The sequence below is a fragment of the Agelaius phoeniceus genome, chromosome 19 (genome assembly GCF_051311805.1).
Source record: "Agelaius phoeniceus isolate bAgePho1 chromosome 19, bAgePho1.hap1, whole genome shotgun sequence".
NCBI lineage: Eukaryota > Metazoa > Chordata > Aves > Passeriformes > Icteridae > Agelaius > Agelaius phoeniceus.
This window is the reverse complement of record NC_135283.1, coordinates 968316-989235: the sequence shown is the minus strand read 5'-3', so window position 1 is coordinate 989235 and position 20920 is coordinate 968316. Positions and strand designations below refer to the sequence as shown.

The 20920-nt window shown below is 49.2% G+C and overlaps 1 protein-coding gene across 4 annotated transcripts in view; it reads right to left on the bottom strand.

Annotated features, from left to right (window-relative positions):
- MYH10 (myosin heavy chain 10) overlaps positions 1–20920 on the bottom strand; it is a 90773-nt gene that overhangs the window by 43166 nt on the left and 26687 nt on the right. For 2 of the 4 annotated variants that reach the window (XM_077188324.1, XM_054645090.2), the window contains exons 4-6: positions 17202–17229; positions 5636–5738; positions 1203–1232 (exon numbers count right to left, since the gene is read on the bottom strand). In XM_077188324.1, coding sequence (XP_077044439.1) covers positions 1203–1232; positions 5636–5738; positions 17202–17229 — 161 coding nt within the window. The remainder of the gene's footprint in view (positions 1–1202; positions 1233–5635; positions 5739–17201; positions 17230–20920) is intronic. The other 2 variants (XM_077188325.1, XM_077188326.1) reach the window with 1 other exon arrangement.

Sequence of the window (20920 nt, the reverse complement as noted above, 5' to 3'; positions counted from 1 at the left end):
CCTCAACCAAACACCACTCTGTCTATTTTTGGACTTGACAAAGATTTGAGTGAAAACCCTTGGAAGTGACTGATGTGTGCAAGGAGGGAGGATTCAGTTGCTCCCTGGGAACGTCTGCAGCTCCTGAACAGGAGAGCACAGCCCCACAGCTGGGTGTGACTGCACCACACACTCCCAGGGCACCACAGCTGCCCAGGCACTGCTCTCTGACCCCAACAGATCTCACCTGAAGGTTCCTTTACTATCTCCCTTTGCACTGGAGTTACACTGCACTCATCAGCTCCAGAGAAATGCAAGGGGGGACTCACCCAGCTGAATTAACCCTTCAGTTTCCATGGCTGGTCACACCCTGGGGAGCTGGGACAAAGCTTTGCTTTATTTAAAAGCTCACAGGCATCACTTACCAGCTCAGGTCAGAGCGGGGCATTTCTCCTGTGGCAGCAATTGTTTATCCCTCCCCACAGTCCTGCCCTCAGCCTCCACCTGAGCCTCCTCCAGCTGAGCTCTACCTGGAGCCCTGCAATTCCTTCTCTCCCCAGAAACTGGGATCAGACAGAGCAGGGGATCAGGAGCGTGGCATGGGCAGGGATGTGCCCAGCACATGGGCAGGGATGTGCCCAGCACTCTGCCAGCCTGGGCACTGACAGCAGCTGGAGCTCAAGGGAGCAAACTTCACTCAGATCCCACTCTGCTCACACCACCTGCCCTCGAAAGTCTGGGGAAATCCTTCGTTTCTCAAGGCTTTTGGTTATGCCAGGCCTTTCACACTTGAGATCAAAGTCTTCACTGGTGATTTGCAAAGCTATAAAAGGATTCAGACAAAGCACTTAATCAAAAGAATTTGGTAGCTTCCATTAATCAAATCTTTTATTTAGTGCTTTGTTTAATATTTAAAAAGTGTTCTGCGCTCTCTCAGCAGCACACTACCCAGTATACACAAAGTAATTTGGAGAGAGGGCAAACCTTTCATTTCAGGGCTCGAAAGTGTTAAAATCCTTTGTAATTAAAGTGGTTAAAATCCTTTGCAATGCTGAGAAACCCATGAGCTGCTCACTCTCTCCTCTCTCTAAGCCAGTTAAGTATTTCCAAAATTCTCTGCTAGCTGTGTGTTCCTTCAAGGTTTCCCACATTATCAGCACAAAGAGAAGAATATACATCAGTTCTCCTACATAACTTGAAAAGCATTAAAAAAAACCACTTGCCTGGTGTTTGACGGGTTTGGGAGATTCAGGCTGTTCATTGCAAACAAACAAATGATAAGTTAGCAAGCAGGCATTCCAGCTGCATGTCACATCCCACATTAGCACTGTCAGCACCTTTAACCACACTCACTTCACAGAGAGTTCCACAGAGAGTTCCACAGACACTGCCCAGATTTCAGAGCAGGGTTACTGGCACGTGCTGCACCCCGTGTCTGTGCAAGGGTTAATGAAAGCCAGCATAGCACAGGGCCCTTGAGAGCCAGGGAGAGGCAGGAGCTGCCTGTTTGGGCACTGCTTCCAAAATTAACCCAGCCTGAGTCCCTCTGTGGCCAGCCCTGGGCACTGGGGGGTGGCTGGGCTCAGAGGTGATCACTGGCACCAGGGTATTCTCTGAAAAATCCTCTGTGCCCAGGACTTTCTCCTGGGAGGCTGAGAGGCCTCAGAAAAGAACAAAACCAATAATTATCTGATTGTTTGGCAATGGGGTCTGGAGGTTGTTTACCAACAGGTGCAGCTGTGATTGGTTCCATGTGAATTGTTTTTAATTAATGACCAATCACCACCAGCTGTGTCAGACTTTGAGGAGTCAGTCACAAACTTTCATTGGCATTCTTGTTCAGCCTTCTGATGTTTCCTTTCTATACAGTTTAGTATAGTTTTAGTATAGCATTCTTGAATATAACATATCACAAAATAATAAATCAGCCTTCTGAGCACACGGAGTCAGATTCTCATCCCCACCTTGTCCTGGGGACCTCACAGCACCACAATCACTGTCCTTGAGCACTCCCAGAGGGGTGGAACAGCTCAAGGGGAGCCACACAAAGCAGTCAGGGGGCTGGATTTGCACTGCAAGTATTTCAAAATGCAAACCCACCCTCGAGACAAGACCTTTGCTTCTTTCTTTCAAGCAGCACCACGAGCAGCAGCACAACCCTGCACTGGACACTTGGCCAGCAAGAAGGACAGAGGGAACATGAAGGTAACAAAGTAAAACAAAAACCCTTCAAAATTCAAATCTGCACAGCTTCAGAAGAAATCTTCAATTCCATTCTCTCTTCCTTGGCTCAGCCTGGGAGTTTAATAATCTTAAGCTTCATATCTGAGAGCCTGAGGCAAAGTATTGTGGAGAAACACACACAACGTGAGATTTTATAGCAGCCAAATGTACTCCCTCTGTCTGTGACTCTTATTTTATATCAGTGCAGGATGATATGGACAGAGGCCTGTCAGGCAGCTGGCAGAGGTCTGGCTTGCTCAGGTGGGTGAAGTGAATTTTCAAATTGCCAAGGAGAGACCCACCCCTCCTGCAATCATGGGGCAGGACAGGAACACCTCAGGATTCAGAGAAGTTTCATTTGTTTGTATTTACAAAAGATGAATTGCACTCCTGGGTGTCCATTCTTGCCCTACCAGAGACACCACTGAGCACCACCAGGCACAGATTGAACTTCTCTGTGTTTAAATGAGGGCAGTTGAAGCCCACTTGGGAAACCCAGGGGAGCTTTAGCCTGAGTTAGCCTGCCTGAGGTCCTGTCCTTCAAAAACTAATTCTGTTTCTTTAGAAATTAATAAAACAAATTAAGCAATTTAGCATTTCAGCTACCAAGGCAAAGGCAGCCACTGAAAGCAATCATGAATCTGAAAGTACCAGCAATGAGTTCTGAAGTCTAAAATAGCACCAACATGAGAGCTGGGTTTAGTGAAAACAGAGGCAGTTTGGGCTGAGAACACTTTGGGGAAAGCTTAAAGCCCCTTCCAGGGCCTAAAGGGGCTGGGGAGGGACTGGGGACAAGGCATGGAGGGACAGGACACAGGGAATGGCTTCAGTGACAGAGGGCAGGGCTGGATGGGAGATTGGGAATTGGGAATTGTGAAGGTTGAAGGTTGCCCAGAGCAGCTGGGGCTGCCCCTGGATCCCTGGCAGTGCCCAAGGCCAGGCTGGACAGGGAAGGTGTCCCTGGGGCAGGGGAAGGTGTCCCTGGGACATGGAAGGTGTCCCTGCCATGGCACGGGTGGCACTGGATAATCTTTAGCATCCCCTCCAACCCAACCCATTCTGGGATTCTGTGATCTGCACTCCATGTAAAGGTTTCCCCTGATGGAGATGGACACCCTGCCCTACCTCCAGCCCTCAGAGCAGCTCCTGCTCCAGCCCTGCCCAGCAGCTCTCCCTCCCCAGCCTCCATTCCCACTTCTAGGGCTGCTGCAGCCTCAGCTGGCCCTGCCAAACCCCACAGGTACTGAGGTTCCTCTGCCACCTCTCCTCCTCCCCACACTTTGAGTGCAGTGCCCAGGACACCACCTTGGATCAGCCAGGCAGTGAGATTCCCACACTCACAACCCAGGAATCCTGACTGAAATTCAGGCTGTAACTCACTCCAGTCTGTGTCACTGACCCCATTCCCAAACCTGTGTGCTCAGGGCTGTGCAGGACTCTGTCAGCCCTAAGGAAAGAGGGGTTTGGGGGCAGAAAAGCCTCCTGGAGAAGCAGCTGGGTGGCAGCCATTGGGCAGAGCTCTCAGAAAAGCTGAACATGTCCCTCCATCCCAGCTGGAGCAGGCACCTGGTGAGCCCCTGTGTGCTCTGAGGTGTCACTGGGGCTCCTCTGCTTTGCTCTCTTTTTACAGCACTAGGTCAGACAAATCACACTTAACCCTAGGCTCAGCATGCCAATTGCTTTGTTTAAAAAAGTAATCAATGAGGCATTCAAAGAGGCTCAGAAACACACATGGCACTGATAACCATCTGCAACAGGATGGCTGCAGACAGACTGCAGGCCATGGATTGATTTAACAAGCCTATTTAGCATCTTCTTGTGCACAGGGCAATGCACAGGTTGCACACACTGTGGATCACCACCAGCCCTCTACAGCTTTCTAATGAATATGCAAATAGGCTAAATTAGGGCTGCTTCTGTTCCCCATTCCCACCCTTCCTACCTTCCCTGTGGCACCTGTGAGGGTTGGACATTCTTTGTTGCCAATATATGAACACAAAGTAATGGCTGCACAACCAGGGAGACTCATCTGTATTTTCAAAATTAGTTTGGTGACAAACACTCTGCATTTTTCATGGACACATGGCAAATCCAGTGCCCACTGTGGTACTGCACTGAATAAAGGGCACAGTCCCAGATTTTTATTCAGGACACTCCCTGTTCTTTTTGTTCACATCCCAGCTTTCCCCTTTCTTTCCTGTGCCTTCACAGGCTCCCTGAGAAGTTGCATCATCTCCATCCCTCAAGATTTTGAAAACTCAGCTTTTGTGGGGATTGGGCAATGCAATCTCACTTTGAAGGGAGGCACATTTTAAAAGGACAAGAGGCTTCCAGAAGTGTCTGAGGTGTTCCAAGCTGTCACCAGTATATTTAGAAATACTTGGTGCAAGCCCTGCACAATTCCCTTCTCTCCAAAAGCCTGCTGGCAATTTTGCTTCTGTAGAAATTGAAAAAACAATTTTTTGGGTTTGTCCAGGGCTGCACAGTGGCAAAGCCAAGAACATGCACAACTGCAAACCTCCCAGAAAATCCCTCGTGCTGGATGATGTCCCAGAGTCACCACATGAGTGCAAGTGACACTCCAAGGATGCTCCAGTGGGAATGGGGTGCTGGGCAAAGGCTGGGCTGATCTCAGAGGTCTTGGCTGTAATTCTGTAAGCCTCCAACTCTGTAATTCCATAAATTAATGCACTTTGAAGGTTCCAGCCACCACAGACACCAGGATTACTACTGGAAAACCATTTGTGCAAAGCTCAATTAAAACTTCACTGCAAACGTATCCAAGTACCCCTAACAATGAATATTCAAACCTATTCCTGGATTTTAAAAGCAAAGAATCACTCAAAATTCACTCCAAATGTTGAAGCCTGGCAGGAAATCTGAAGAAAGTTCTACATAAACCAGAGCTGGTTTCAAGCTACCAAAAAAGCCAATATTCTCTATATAAAAGTATATACTCACTTGTTTATAGTGTAATAAAATCTGAGCTTTTAATTAGATGCTGGCTCCTAGATATAGCAACTCTAGAGCAGTTTTTAAGCTGGATGATTTTTCCTATCTACAAGTTAATTTCTGAAAGCACAGAAAGCTTGTTCACAAATATAATACCAAAAACTGCATCTACTGGGAACTAAATTCAGTTAGAATTGCCTGGGTTTATTGAATCTTTTTGGAAAATGGGGTTTATTGCATCAGAAAGCTTTGCTTTTATTTGTATAAAGCCTTTAATTTCAAAACAGAAATTATACAGCTGACATGGACTAGAAATTTTGATGTAACTGCTCATTTCAGCCACTGCTAAAGAGAAAATAATGGTTGAGACAAAATTACACAGATCATATTACAGTTTAATAAAAAAAAGTAATTTTTTCAAATGCAAAGATGGTAATTTTCAAAAAGAGCAACCAAGAAATGAGAAAATACCCCAACTTACAGGAATATTATGGTCCTTTCTTCCTTTATGGGAGGAAGCAACATGAGCAAGGTACTGAATGACCTTCTTGGTGTTCTCCGTCTTCCCAGCACCAGATTCACCTCTGCAAAACAGGGCAGACATTTCCTTCAAAATCCACCTTCAGCAGCAGGAATCCTTTGTTTACAGCCCCTCACCCGTCCCATGGGTGGCTCTGGCTGTGCACAGAGCAAAAGCCAAAGGCAGGGATGCTGCAGGGAACCACAGGGTGTTTGTTTAAAATCCCTCCTTCAGCATCTCCTGAGCTCGAAGGTGCTGATACAAGGTGTGACATCAGTTTGATTAAGAGCTTTTGGCTTTGTGCCTGAAGCCCTTGGACACAAAACACTTGTGCCCTGCCTGGATCACTGCAGACAGAGTTTTTCAGGGTGCAGATACATTTTTATTTTTAAATTGTGAGATATATACACACACACACTTTTACACTTAGCACCATTTTAATACCCCAGAGTTTGGTTATGGAATTGCCAAGTTAAGGGAAACACTCAGCAGCTTTAGGAGCCAGAAGTAGAGTGCAGTAAAACACACCTTAAACAAGAGATTCTTTTCTTTCCACTGCTCACTTCAGAGTCTCTGCTAGGTTAAAAATATATTTAAGGTCACAGGGCTACATGAAAGCATGAAGAAATGAGTTTATCAGTGCAGAGTTCACAGATCAATAAAGATAGCAAATGCACATTTCATTCTTAAGCCAGAGGGGATTTAAAGCAGAGCATGTTTAGACAGAATTTATGGAGAGTTTACAGGAGATATTCAAAGCAGGAAATGTGACCAGGTTCATGTCCCTGCAATCACAAGTGAGGTTACTGCAGCTCTAAAAATGCCAGTTTGGAGTTTTTCCCCCTAACCTAGGTCTGATCTTCAGACAAACACAGGCCCAGAGGGATTCAGGGCTGCCTTAGGCAGGGCTCAAGCAGTGCAAGGCACTGCAGGAAGATTTCCAGGGAGACAGAGACTGCCCTGAGCAGCTCTGAAGTGTGGGAAGCTAAAAAGGGATTTATGATGGGGATTTGCATGGAAAGAGTGGAAGCACTCCTGCCATTCAACAGTTGTTCAAAAATTAACAGTTTGGAAGCCAGCTCCTTTGTGAGAATGACAAGCACACATTTTCCCTGCCCACTTATTTCTCCTCTAAGCTACTTATAATGGAAATGTTCATTTAGCAGGGGAATTTAGGCACATTCTTGTGCAGCCTTTTTCATCATACACCCCAGTTTCTAGCTAATCTGCACTTGCTTAGGGATTCAGCACCTCCAGAGCTGCACTTGTTGATCAGATAAGAGCTGAGGAGCATCCCTGTCCTCACCCTGCGAGAGCACCTGGGATCTTAATTCTGCAGATACAGGAGGGATATTGACACTGGCCCAGATTTTCAAGACTCAAACACTCTCATTGCTCCTCACCTTCCAAAACTCTAAAATCCCAGAAACCCCACGGGGAATGGCCCTAAGAGAGGGGACCCTCAGCTGAAGGATGGCAGCATGGAGCAGGAACCCTCATTCACTGCAGCTCCTGGGACTCCTCACAGGAGCTCCAGGTGGAACAGCTTCTGTTTGACCTGAGAGAGCAGCAGCAAGCCCAGGTTTGGCAGGAAAACCCAGGCAGAATGGCCCTGCAGATGGGCTGTGGGACAGTGCAGAGCCCCAGGGCCCCAGCTCTGGCCTCAGCTCCAGAGGGGGAACCCAGCCAAGGGTCCCTGGATCACTGATGGCATCTGCTCCTGGCTAAAACCTCACCAAGGATCCCTGGATCACTGATGGCATCTGCTCCTGCCTAAACCCAGCCAAGGCTCCCTGGATCACTGATGGCATCAGCTCCTGGCTAAAACCCAATCAAGGGTCCCTGGATCACTGATGGCATCTGCTCCTGGCCAAAACCATTCCAAGGGTCCCTGGATCACTGATGGCATCAGCTCCTGGCTAAAACCCAATCAAGGATCCCTGGATCACTGATGGCATCTGCTCCTGGCTAAACCCAACCAAGGGTCCCTGGATCACTGATGGCATCTGCTCCTGGCCAAAACCTCACCAAAGGTCCCTGGATCACTGATGGCATCAGCTCCTGGCTAAAACCCAATCAAGGATCCCTGGATTATTGATGGCATCAGCTCCTGGCCAAAACCCATCCAAGGGTCCCTGGATTATTGATGGCATCAGCTCCTGGCTAAAACCTCACCAAGGATCCCTGGATCACTGATGGCATCAGCTCCTGGCCAAAACCATTCCAAGGGTCCCTGGATCACTGATGGCATCAGCTCCTGGCCAAAACCATTCCAAGGGTCCCTGGATCACTGATGGCATCAGCTCCTGGCCAAAACCATTCCAAGGGTCCCTGGATCACTGATTGCATCTGCTCCTGGCTAAACCCAGCCAAGGGTCCCTGGATCACTGATGGCATCAGCTCCTGGCTAAAACCCAATCAAGGATGCCTGGATTATTGATGGCATCTGCTCCTGGCTAAAACCCAATCAAGGATCCCTGGATTATTGATGGCATCTGCTCCTGGCTAAAACCTCACCAAGGATCCCTGGATTATTGATGGCATCAGCTCCTGGCTAAAACCCAATCAAGGATCCCTGGATCACTGATGGCATCTGCTCCTGGCTAAAACCCATCCAAGGGTCCCTGGATCACTGATGGCATCAGCTCCTGGCTAAAACCTCACCAAGGGTCCCTGGATTATTGATGGCATCTGCTCCTGGCCAAAACCTCACCAAGGATCCCTGGATCACTGATGGCATCAGCTCCTGGCTAAAACCCATCCAAGGGTCCCTGGATCACTGATGGCATCAGCTCCTGGCTAAAACCCAATCAAGGATCCCTGGATCACTGATGGCATCTGCTCCTGGCCAAAACCCATCCATGGCTCCCTGGATCACTGATGGCATCAGCTCCTGGCTAAACCCAACCAAGGATCCCTGGATCACTGATGGCATCTGCTCCTTGGAAACAGCTTCATCAGTAAGGCTAAAACCACTTGGGTTCCATTCTTCCTCACAATCAGAAAACAGCAGAGAATGTGAAGCTAAGAGAGCTCTGCCCTCCATTCCCCAAAGCTTGCAGGGAGACAGGGGAGTTCCCTGCAGACTTGTTGGCTGGGCTGGCTTTGCTCAGTGCCTGGAAAAGCCTGGAAGGTGCTACCTGAAAATCTGGTTGCAAAGGAGATTACTCTGAGAATTGGCTAATGGATAACTGGGTTTCCTTTTTGCCAAGATACCATCACCATGAAACCCTGAAACTGGGTGCACTTTGGGACAAGTGGACAGGTGGAACAACACCCTGTGACTTAATGAAAAATCCCATTTCCACCCAGCCCAGAGTCCCCACAAACAAGGCAAATGTGAATGCTGATAAGCAGAAAAAAAGCCCCAAACCATCAGGTGCCAATTCTTGCTTCTCAAGTCTTTATTTCTCATTTCCCTTTCACTGCAGTGTTTATATTAACATAATTCATGACCATGAGCAATAATAAAAGCAGCTTTGCCTGTTTCTGGATGTGTATTAAAAAATGCTAATGCTAAAACCATTCCAGCAGGTAAGAGAAGTAAGAAGCACAGCAAAATATACATTTACATTTTAAAACAATTCAATTTGTTCTTATTGTCAGCAGAGCTTGGGAATGCACTATTAGCTGTGCCTGTAAAGCTAGAGAAATAATCTTTTCTGTCAAATCACAAGAAGAAAGTTTATTACATTTTAGAGGAGGAAAATCTCCTGTAACACATGCAGTGCAGAGAGGCTGCTACAATAAATACAGCTCAGATGTCAGCTCTGGAAAAGGGCAGCACAGGGCTGGAGGAGTCAGCACAAGCACAGGAAAGGCAGCAGCTTGAAACACATTCCTTGTGTTAAAAACCCTCTAAATCTATCAGAGGGGTATTTTAGAGAGAGTCTTTGTGCAAGAGCTCATTGAAAAGCAGCACCAGAGGATGTTATCATCCCAGTCCTGCTCTCCCTGGAGCTTACAGGAATGCCAAATATTTCCTGCAGCATCGTGGCAAATAGCTCTGCTGCCACATACTATGAAAGAATTAGAAGATTTAGGATAAAGTCCTTTGCATTTACAGGAATAATGACATCTGCATACTTTGCTTCTTTCCCAGGAGTGCAAACACACGGATTACAAAAATAAATTAAAATCTTCTACCTCTATCAACCTGCCCAAAAAAGGTAAAGTCTGAGTAACACCATGTCCAGTATTTATGGAATGGGGATGGAAGCACAAAGCTAAAGCTTGACTTTTTCTAAACCTTGTTTTAATACAACTCAATCTGTTGCCATAAATTAAACAACTAAAGCCCTGGGCCGAGAAGCAGCCTCACCTCAGTCAGTGGCAGCTCTGCTAAATGATTTCACCTCCTTCATTCCAGGCTGGCAGAATCACAAACTCAGCCCCAGCCATGGGCCATGCCAAACTGAGCTCCCAAGGAGCAAACCCTCCTTGGCTCCAGCTGGCAGCATAAGGTTATTCCATCCTCCAACTGAGGGATCTCTCCCTTGGAAGCCACCTTCAGGGACAGGTCAAACAAAGCCTGCCAGTGGCTGGGGAATTCATGCAGGATCCCATGTCCAAGAGCTCTTCCCTGGAGCAGCAGAGCTCCTGCTTTGAAGCAGCTTCATGCACATTTAAAAGAGGAAAAGTTTAGCCAGCATGAGCACTTGAAAGTTGAACATGGTTTTGAATTCACTGCATGTAAAGCTGGAGTGTCATTTTCAGCAAAGCCCAGAACTCTCCAGGCAAATTCATCCCAGCTCCAATTTGCTTAGGAAAATGCAGGCACTGACTCAACCAGCTGCAGCTCTTTCCCTGGGCAGCCTGAGCCCAAACCTTGCACAAGAAGCATTTCCACCACTGGATGGGCTCTCACTGAGAACAGGCAGGTCCCAGAGGGGAGGACCCACAGCAAAGAGCAGGGATGGAGCTGCTCCTCCCAGGAACAGCTCCCACTGGCAGGTGTTATCCCAGGAACAGGTCAGTGCCTCTTCCTAGGGTCTGGTCCAGGAGGAAACACCATTTCTGAAGGAAAGAGCAGTGGAGCAGCTGCTTTCCTTACTGCCAGGCAGGTCTGAAGCATTCCCACACCTTGTGACAGTGACAGCACCCAGCATGGCAGGGCCACCACCCCTCCCTGGGCTGGGAAATGCCTTGTGGGCTGAAGGGAAATCACAGGAGGTTCAAGCTGTTTGCTGAAGGCCACTGGCCCCTCTCCAGCTGCCTTCCCAGAGAGCCATGAACTCCATCCCACAAGGTGCCATGAGCAGCACAGGGACACAAACCCACACACCCAAAGAAAGCCTTGCAGTCCCAAGTGCCACAAGCAGCACAGGGACACAGAGCCACAAACCCAAAGAAAGCTTTGCAGTCCCAAGTGCCATGAGCAGCACAGCACACAGGGACAGAAACCCAAAGAAAGCCTTGCAGCTCCAAGTGCCATGAGCAGCACAGGACACAGGGACACAAACCCAAAGAAAGCTTTGCAATCCCAAGTGCCATGAGCAGCACAGGACACAGGGACACAGAGCCACAAACCCAAAGAAAGCCTTGCAGCTCCAAGTGCCACGAGCAGCACAGCACACAGGGACACAAACCCACAAACCCAAAGAAAGCCTTGCAGACCCAAGTGCCATGAGCAGCACAGCACACAGGGACACAAATCCATAGAAAGCTTTGCAGCTCCAAGTGCCATGAGCAGCACAGCACACAGGGACACAAATCCAAAGAAAGCCTTGCAGCTCCAAGTGCCACGAGCAGCACAGCACACAGGGACACAAACCCACACACCCAAAGAAAGCCCTGCAGTCCAAGGCAGGCTGTGCTTTATCTCCCTGCCTGGGCACAGTCTCCAGACTAACAATATTCCTGAAGATGTGGAATGTGTTAGCATGGCCAGATGCAGTTGGAGATCATCTCTGTGATTTAAATTCCTGAAAAAGTAACCCAAACAAAGTCAGGATTTTATATTTTGGATGGCTGGGTCACTCAAACCCTTCCTCTGGCCCAGGAATTTCAGTCAGGACAAGCCCTGGGAGGAGAAGGTGATGTGGCAGCACTGGGTCCTCCTGTGAAGAAGTGGCACCTGGGCAAGGTCCCAGCACACAGAACCCACCCTGCTGCTGCTCACAGCCAGCAACACCTCCTGCCGTGGAAGCAGCCACTCACAGAAGGCCCCAAACCATGGAAATATGGAAATATGCACTTAAATTGTTTGGAGGAGAAAGTAACTGCCTATGTAAGAGCCCCAACAATGGCCTTTTGTCCTCATGACAACAGCAGTGGCAAAGAACAGAGGAGACACTTATTCTCAGGCACAACTGAGCACATCATCTGCCAGTTACAAATTAACAGATATTTACAGACAAAGCCTGTAATTAAAAGGTGCCTTAATCACCTGCCTTATTTTCTGAGAGAGGTATAACTGATAGTTTGGAGAACAGTCATTAATTGGCTTTACTATTGACGTGGCTGCTCTGGAGCTGCTTCCCTTCCCTCCTGATGCTCCCCATCCTCTCCACAGCACTTGCCATGGGAATGCTCCCAGCTGGAGCCCAGCCAGGGGTTGTATACAGAAATGTTTGGTATTTGCTGCTGCTGGCCTTTAATAAGCAGCCTCTATTCCCTGCACAGCCCATCACTCCCACGGAAGGCAGCTCAGATTAGATATCCTTGTAGGGCTGCAAGCATCTGCTGGACACCTCTTTATCAGGCCAGGCCCAGCTCTGGGAATGCCAGAGCTCTGTGCTAAGAGTCTCCAGAACACACTGCTGTGTTTGAAAGTGCAGTGCAGCACATTTTCAGAGCTGACTTTCTTCAGTGCTTCCCAAATTCCCAATTACCACAACACAAATTTCTTCATCCTGGTCATCATCAGCCTGGCATGCTCAGTGAGCAGAGAAACACCAAAACTTCACAAAACAGCAGCTGCAGCTTCTCCAAGGGAAAAATATAAAAAACCCCCAACACCCTGAGAAGCTCTTCAGCCCAGCTTCACATCCCACAGAAAGAGGAAAATGTGCAGGAAGGTCTGGGAATGCTGCAGTGTTGGCATCACATCTCTGCACAAACCACTGATGGATGCTGAGTCAACACAGGCTGAAAGCCACTGCTTCTAGACACAAATATATCACTTATATGATATATATATGTCACTTCTAAGCTAGAAGGAATGTGAAGTTTCTGGAATTACACATATTTCCCTTTCTTTTCAGTAAACTAAGAATTTACAGAGAGAAGGTCCAACATAAACTCTCATTTGCAGTCCCATCAAGGGGGAAGGATGAGATGGGAGTTGGTTGAGTCCAGCTCCCCAGAAAAGTGCTGGTGGTGAGGGCTGCTCGTTTGCTTTTCATTGCAAAGCTGGATGAACCAAACTCCAGAGCAGAGGAGAGCTCCAGCAGCCTTCCTCACCATCTGCTAGTGGTTAGCAGGCCAAGATTAAACCATCCAGCCTCAAAGCTAAAAAGAAATTCTCACCATTGCTGTTTGTTCAGCTCCTCCCATCTCCTCTCCAGCCAGGCAATAATCTGGCTCTCACCCATGGATTGTCCAGTGGGTCTGGGAGCTGTAGCTGTTCCTGTCTCTAAAAACCCAAATTAGGGTTTTTCAGTTGGTGAAAGGCCAAAGGGCACAGAAGAAATCCCATCCCTGCTCCTGAGGAAATCAGGGGGATGCCATGGAGCAGCAGAGGCTGCTGGATATGGTTCACTCTGAGAAAAGCCCATCCATAATAAGAATTTCATCAAGAAGCTCCTTCTACAGCTTTTGTCCCTGGCCTCAGCAGTCCCCAGCTCACACAAGCAGATGGGGAAGGGGAGAAGAACAGAACTGAAGACCAGAGTGTGCAAAGGCTCCCAAGGTCAGTACAAAGGGATCAGACACTCACTAGGCCAGAACCCAAGGAAGGCATCAGGAAAACTGCAGAGACAATCTGTGAAGAACAAGAACCCAAGGGATTGTCACAGCAGCAGCCCTAAACCCTGGAATTCCCCCAAAAGCAGCCCCCCTGGCTGTCAAGGAGAAAAGGGGCTGGATCCAGAGACCTGCTAAAGTGTCCTTCAAATAGCATTGCTGGAGAAGGGACTGCCCCTCCTCTAAAGGCCATGGAAGGTAAAAACCCAGGAAATTTCACCAACAGAGGCAGGGAGGACAGGGGAAGGTAAAAAACCAGGAAATTTTACCAACAGAGGCAGGGAGGAGAGGGGAAGGTAAAAAAAACAGGAAACTTCACCAACAGAGGCAGGGAGGAGAGGGAAAGGTAAAAAACCAGGAAACTTCACCAACAGGCAGGGGTGGGAGGTGAAGGAGCAAAGCAAGGGGAGAGGTGAAGGTGCAAAGCAGGGCAGAATTGAAGGTGCAGAGCAGGGGCAGAATTGAAGGTGCAAAGCAGGGGCAGAACTGAAGGTGCAAAGCAGGGGCAGAACTGAAGGTGCAAAGCAGGGGCAGCATTGAAGGTGCAAAGCAGGGGCAGCATTGAAGGTGCAGAGCAGGGGCAGAACTGAAGGTGCAAAGCAGGGGCAGAATTGAAGGTGCAAAGCAGGGGCAGCATTGAAGGTGCAGAGCAGGGGCAGAATTGAAGGTGCAAAGCAGAGGCAGAACTGAAGGTGCAGAGCAGGGGGAGAGGTGAAGGTGCAAAGCAGGGGCAGAATTGAAGGTGCAGAGCAGGGGGAGAGGTGAAGGTGCAAAGCAAGGGGAGAATTGAAGGTGCAAAGCAGGGGCAGAACTGAAGGTGCAGAGCAGGGGCAGAATTGAAGGTGCAAAGCAGAGGCAGCATTGAAGGTGCAAAGCAGGGGCAGAACTGAAGGTGCAAAGCAGGGGCAGCATTGAAGGTGCAAAGCAGGGGCAGAACTGAAGGTGCAAAGCAGGGGCAGAATTGAAGGTGCAAAGCAGGGGTAAAACTGAAGGTGCAAAGCAGGGACAGAACTGAAGGTGCAAAGCAAGGGGCAGAATTGAAGGTGCAAAGCAGGGGCAGCATTGAAGGTGCAAAGCAGGGGCAGAACTGAAGGTGCAGAGCAGGGGCAGAATTGAAGGTGCAAAGCAGGGGCAGAACTGAAGGTGCAAAGCAGGCAGACCCTCAGCAAGCCGTGGCACAGCTCTGTCCCAGACAATTGCTGCCCAGCAGCTGGAGACAGGGCAATGACAGGCACACCACAACTGCCCACTCAGCTCAGGGCACCGCTCACAAGGTGGTTTTTCACCATTAGCTACCCTGAACCACTCCTACAGGAGAAATGAGAAATTATTCTGAGGGCTCCCAGCCTTAGTAAACAGCAGGGTCAATCAGGTGATCCAGGTCCTGAGACAGCAAGTTTGGGATGAGAAGATGACTCTTATGAAGTGCCACAGGAGTTTCTGAAAGCACCTCCGGGGTGGTGAGCACTCTGCTTGCACTTTATTTACTGCTGCCTTAGTCCAGGACCTGCAAAACCAGTGCCATGAAGGGGAACACACAATTTAAATTTACCTCATCACCAGGAGCAGCAATGAAGGGCAGTCCTGCACCCTTTGCCACTCCTGATACAACCAGGGGATCTCTTCCCACCCAAGGGAGCTCCCCACGGCCCTGCCCCACTCCCAAGGAGGATTTAATCCCCCAGAATCCCAGTTTGTAATGCAGACCTACAAAAGAATTAGGCTCTCCCAAGAGGTGGCATTCTCCCAAGGTCTGGCTGTGAGGATGTGTGTCCCTCCTCATCCTCATCACCTGAGCTCCAGCTGCTCTGCAAGGCAGAGCCAAGCCCAGCCAAGGGGGAACCCAGCACAAGGTGCACAAACTCCACACTCTGTACCTGACACAAACAGGGATCAATTGTCCACTCAGTGCAGGTGGATCAAAAGCTCACAGGGACCTTAGAGGGGAGGTAATGACAAAGTTGAAGGCAGGAGAGCTTAGAGGCTCCCCAATTTGTACATGATCAGATTGGACATTCACCAAATCCTGCAGCACTGCCATTCCAACCCTGTGGGCTTGGCTGACCATGCAAAAGAGAGGAAAGTTCATGGGCAGACACAGAACGTGAAGCTACTTCAAAACATTCACCTGGGGCAAGCACACACTGCCAAGGCATCCACAAACACAGGGAACAAAGCCTTTCTCCTCACCCTGGGATCCCACCCCTGCTCTGAGGGCTGCTTTGTGCACAGAGTCCTGCTAGGAGCAGGAACCACAGGCCTAGCCAAGCCTGAGTTAACCAGATCAGCCTTTATCTGAGGCACACAACTCTTTCTGCTCCTGTGTCCTCAGGCCCTGGGACTCCTGCATTCATGGTATCCATGGCTGGAAAAGGCAAGGCTTCAAAGGATCCAGCCTCAGTCTTGTACAGACTCTGGGAGTCAAGGGAGCACAAGATGGAGATGTGAACCCCTGATGCCAGGAAGGGAACTGAGGCCAGGCCTGCCTGCAGCAGCCAGTGTCCCAGGAGTGCTCCAGGCAGCAGGGTCCCCCCAGAGCACACCCCCAGCACCAGGGCACCTGATGGAGCACAAGATGGAGATTTGAATCCCCTATGTCAGCAAGGGAGCTGAGGCCAGGCCTGCTTGCAGGCAGTGCTCCAGGCAGCAGGGTCCCCCCAGAGCACATCCCCAACACCAGGGCACCTGATGGAGCACAAGATGGAGATCTGAATCCCTGATGTCAGGAAGGGAGCTGAGGCCAGGCCTGCTTGCAGCAGCCAGTGTCCCAGGGAGTGCTCCAGGCAGCAGGGTCCCCCCAGAGCACACCCCCAGCACCAGGGCACCAAGCACTGGAGCTGCCCCTGTGCCTCAGACCCTGCATTTGCTGTGTCCCACCCTGCAGACAGAGCCACAGGGAGGTTCCCAGCCCAGACCTGACCCCCAGGCTGGCACAGGGAGTGCTGGCCCAGGGCAGCAGCACTCTGAGCTGAGCTGGGGCCGGGCCAGCCTGGCTCCCTGAGCCCAGGGAATCCTTATCTCCCTGCTGACACTCCCTGCAGCAGCACAGGAAGCTGCAGGAACACACAGTCCATGGGGGAGAGGGCAGGAAGCTGCTCACCCCTGCCAGCTGCACTGCGGGCACTGAGAGCCTCACACCCCCCTTGTGCTCTGCCCTCCCAAGCAGGGAAACCTCAGCCACAGCCACAGGATTGCCCAGGTGAAATGGGAGCCTTGGTGACCCCTCCTCAGAGATCCCTGGAGGCACACCCAGAGCTGAGCTGCTGCTGCTGCTGCTCAGGGTCTCCAGACCCATTTTGGGTCTTGTCTTCCCCAGACCTTTCCCCCCGAGCAGTCACAGCACAGCAGGGCAGAGATGAACTTCTTAAAGCTTCTGGGTTGGGTGCAGAGCTCCTCACTGACGTTTTTAAATCACATTTCTTAAGCAGAACATGCCTAGGAAACTCAATAACATGGATTACAGTATTAAAAGACTATATTCCCATATTAAATATCACTTCATGCTCCATCTTTTCCCACTGCCTGTCAAGACTGAAGACCAATCTTTGCCTCCCACAGCTGTATCAAAGCCCCTCTCACAACACAGATCCCCCAAAGTGCCAAATCAAAAAGGATCACTCACGTGCAGAGAATTGATTGGTCCTCACGGTCTGCAAAACAAGAACAAACATGGTTATAGGGCTTTGCTTACACTGCTCTGTAAGCTGAAAAACAGCTCCTTTTAATTGAGCATTTCTAACATTCATCTTTTCAGTTTAACAATTCGAAGGACACTCTGAAGCAATTTTAATAATGTCCCCATTTCACATGCACACACCCCTCAAACAACAGCTTGGAAGCTCCTCAAAGTCCTGACATTTCAGATAATTGGTTAAATTTAATCATCATCCACAACAAGGCTTTTAACTATATTTTCAGATGAAGTGGCCCTAACCCTTCTTATTCCGAATGCAGTAAGAATGAAACCCTTACATGAGGAGAAAAGCAGTTTCAGGCACACAACACTGACCAGCACACACTTGGAAAGAGCACTGCCATCTCCAGCAAACAAGTGCTTTCCTCCCCAGCATTTTGTTCTCTTTTTTAAATGAACATGCAGGCCTGAAGAGCTCCCACAATTCAGCTTATTCATGAAAGCCTTGTCTAAAGGACACCCAGGGAAAGCAAAATGCTGCAGCACTTGCTCAGCACTTTGTGCTGCACTCACGACCTTTGGGAGGAACTCCTGAAGGTCAGGTGCAGCCTGCAAGGGCTATTTCATCATGCCAAGAGCTTCACAGAGTGTATTTCAGCACCATATTAAAAACTCTATCATCAAAACATGGGAATACACCTGCAGCAAGAGAACATTTCAGCTGAAGCCTTTCAGAGCAGGCAGGTGCCAGCACAGGCTGAGCCACAGATGCCACCCCTGGCAAGTTCCAGACTGCATTAACACCAAGGATGACAAAAAATGGAGCTGCTTTCTGACTGAAAAATGCTAAAAACATGCAGGCAGCTGTACTTGGAGCCTGTTGTTCAGAAATACCAAGGACCAGGGGTGCTGGCCTGGCCTCTGTGCAGAGCAGCTGCACTGGCTGTGCCTCACCAGGTGAAGCCTGCAGCTGTGGCTGTGTCCTGCAAGCAGCTGAGAGCTCCAAACATCCCTCCTAAGGGTAGCAAACGGCAGAATGAGTGCAGGACAACTGAGCAATGTTAGTTCAGATTATTGAAAGTGGGAGAGAAAAACTCCAAGTGTTGGAGACCCTCCTGACAAGGCTGCAGGGATGCTCCTGGATCATTCCCTACAGCTGCAAGACCAAAGAAAGGAATGGGAAGCCTGGGACTGCAGGAAATGAAAGATGAGAGGGGACAAAAGCAGTGGGAGTATGACAAGAGAAACATTAGTGAAACATTTATTTATGTTCTTCTGGGTTGGGTATCGGGCAGCAGGTCCTGCAAGACCCGTCCAAAAGAAGTTTCTGGTGGCAGGAGCAGGGCAGGGCTCAGGTGCAGCTGGGGTCCTGCAGAGCCAGGAGTGCAGCTCTGAGCCTGGGCTGCTCCCAGGGCAGTGACTCTGTGTCACAGACATCTTTCATGAAAAATCCTTTCTTAGGGTTTTTCCTTGTGAGAAGCTGCAGTTTCAGCAACCAAAGTAAACAATGGTTATCTGCTGCTGTGGAATGCAACAGGTAGACCTGGGATTGGTCTCCTGGGCATGTTTGGATTTCCTGACCACTCATGGCAGAGCTGGCTCTTGCTCTGTCTGAGACACAGATCTTTGTTATTCATTCTTGTCTATTCTTAGCTTAGCTAGCTTCTGAAGAAACCTTTTCCTTTCTATTGCTTTTTAGTATAGTCTTAATGTAACATATATCATAAAATAATAAATCAAGCCTTCTGATCATGGAGTCAACACTCTCGTCTCTTCTTCATCCTGAAAACCCTTGTGACCATGGTCACAACTCTGCAGCAGCTCTGGCCAGCAGGGCTCAAGGTGACCAGGACAGCACAGACCATTTGTTCTTGCAGGAGAAACAACTGAATGAAAGCCAGGCTGGGACTGTGAATGGAGCTGAAAGTCAGAACTTCTTAGCTTCAGTATTTACTGAGGCATTTCTTTAAAGTGACAGGTTGATTTTCCCCTTCCTTACTTCCCAGAAATAACTTCACCCTAATTTTGGCACTGTAGCTGGGCCATTACCTCAAAAAACACAACCCCCTCTAAACCAGACCTCTTCAGTTTAGCACTTCAAAAACTTAACACAGCTAGATTTGCCTTGAAGTTTAACTTATTTAAGGACAGTGTGAGTTTGTCAATGCTTTGTGTCGTGACATTTGTTACCTGTGCATTCACCATGCAACGCCACTGTGCCACAACACCCAAGGCATACTATAAATGAATCACCTTACCCAACTCAATTTAAAGAAAATCTACAAGCCCAGAAAGTTGCATTTGTTTGCCAGAAGCTCCAGCAAGCGCAGAGAGCAGTGTGTGCCTGCAGCCCTGATCTCAGGGCTCTCCCCAGAGCAGGGCCAGCACAGGAGCCCTGCCCAGAGCAGCTCCCAGGCACCCAGGCTCGCCCTGCCTGGCTCAGCTCCAGCCACCCTGCACCACACTGATATTTAAAGCACTGCAGATGCCCAGATCCCCCCCACCAACTGACTGGGGATGAATGGGAGGAGGCATCTGGAGCTTCCCTGAGTGAAGTGCCCAGCCAGAAAAGCATTTTTGGAATTATCACTCATTCACAGACCTAGGAAAACAATTCCACATGTGCCTTACCTGCTTTGGGCTTTAACCTCTCTCTGATTGCAATTCTTACCAAACAGTGGCTTTTATACAGACACTGACTGTCTCACAATCCCTTCTTTAATGAAACAAGTGTGCCAGGGTGAAAAGTTAAAATCTGCTTTCCCAGCTCAGGCTGGAGGGAAAGCAATGGGCCAGCACACATGCACCCAGCAGGACAGCAGGCAGAGGAAAATGGGTCTGATTTGCAGGTTATCATTGGTCCTTCCTCAAACCCAAGCACAGAATTCCTGTGGATCATCCACTCTGGCACAGCCTTTCCTTTCCCTGGCCAGAGCAGTGATCAAATGCCACCCCCTTTGCTGGAGCTGACATTTAGAAACTCCTGCTTTTTTGGGAGGTGGAGGAGGCAAGTTCTTTGGCATTTCTCAAACAGGAGAAATCAAAACCATTGGCTTTCTAAAAGGAGCCCTGTGCAGGGAGCGGAGAGAGGGCTCCTGTTTATTTGTGGGTGGTGTTTCATGCCCAGGTGCCACTCAGCCCAGCCCAGGAAAAGCTCCCTGGCTCCTGTTTGTTGTGGATGCAGCTCCAAGGAGCTGCTGTGTGTGTGCCCTGTGCTCTAGGTGAACAGGCTCAGATATCAATCTACCCAAGGTCATTTAAAAACTGCATTCCTGACAAGGTCTGTGAAAACAGGGCAGTGCCTGGGGGACAGGGACCTTCCCAGCAGCACAGATTTGCTGCTGCCAGAGCTCTGCCAGGCCTGCTCCATGAATGCCACATGACAAGGAGAGCACACGGGTGTCCCCAGCCTGCCACTCCTCAACTCCAAGCTCCCAGTTATTGTCTTGTTCCTATTTTCCTGCTGGGCTGATAAACACGGGAAGAGATCTGGTTACAGAGATGAAGCATGCCTTTATAATTTGTGCTTGCCTTTAAAATGTTGCCTGGTTACTCCCTAAACTATCATCAAACACTTAGCACTGTGACAGTGACTCCCAACAAACACCCCTGCCCAGAGCCAGCAGCAAGAGTGACAGGCACAAGTTGGTTTGCTGGGCACCTACCAGGCCAAACGTGCCCTGACACACTGCTGGGCACCACGAGAG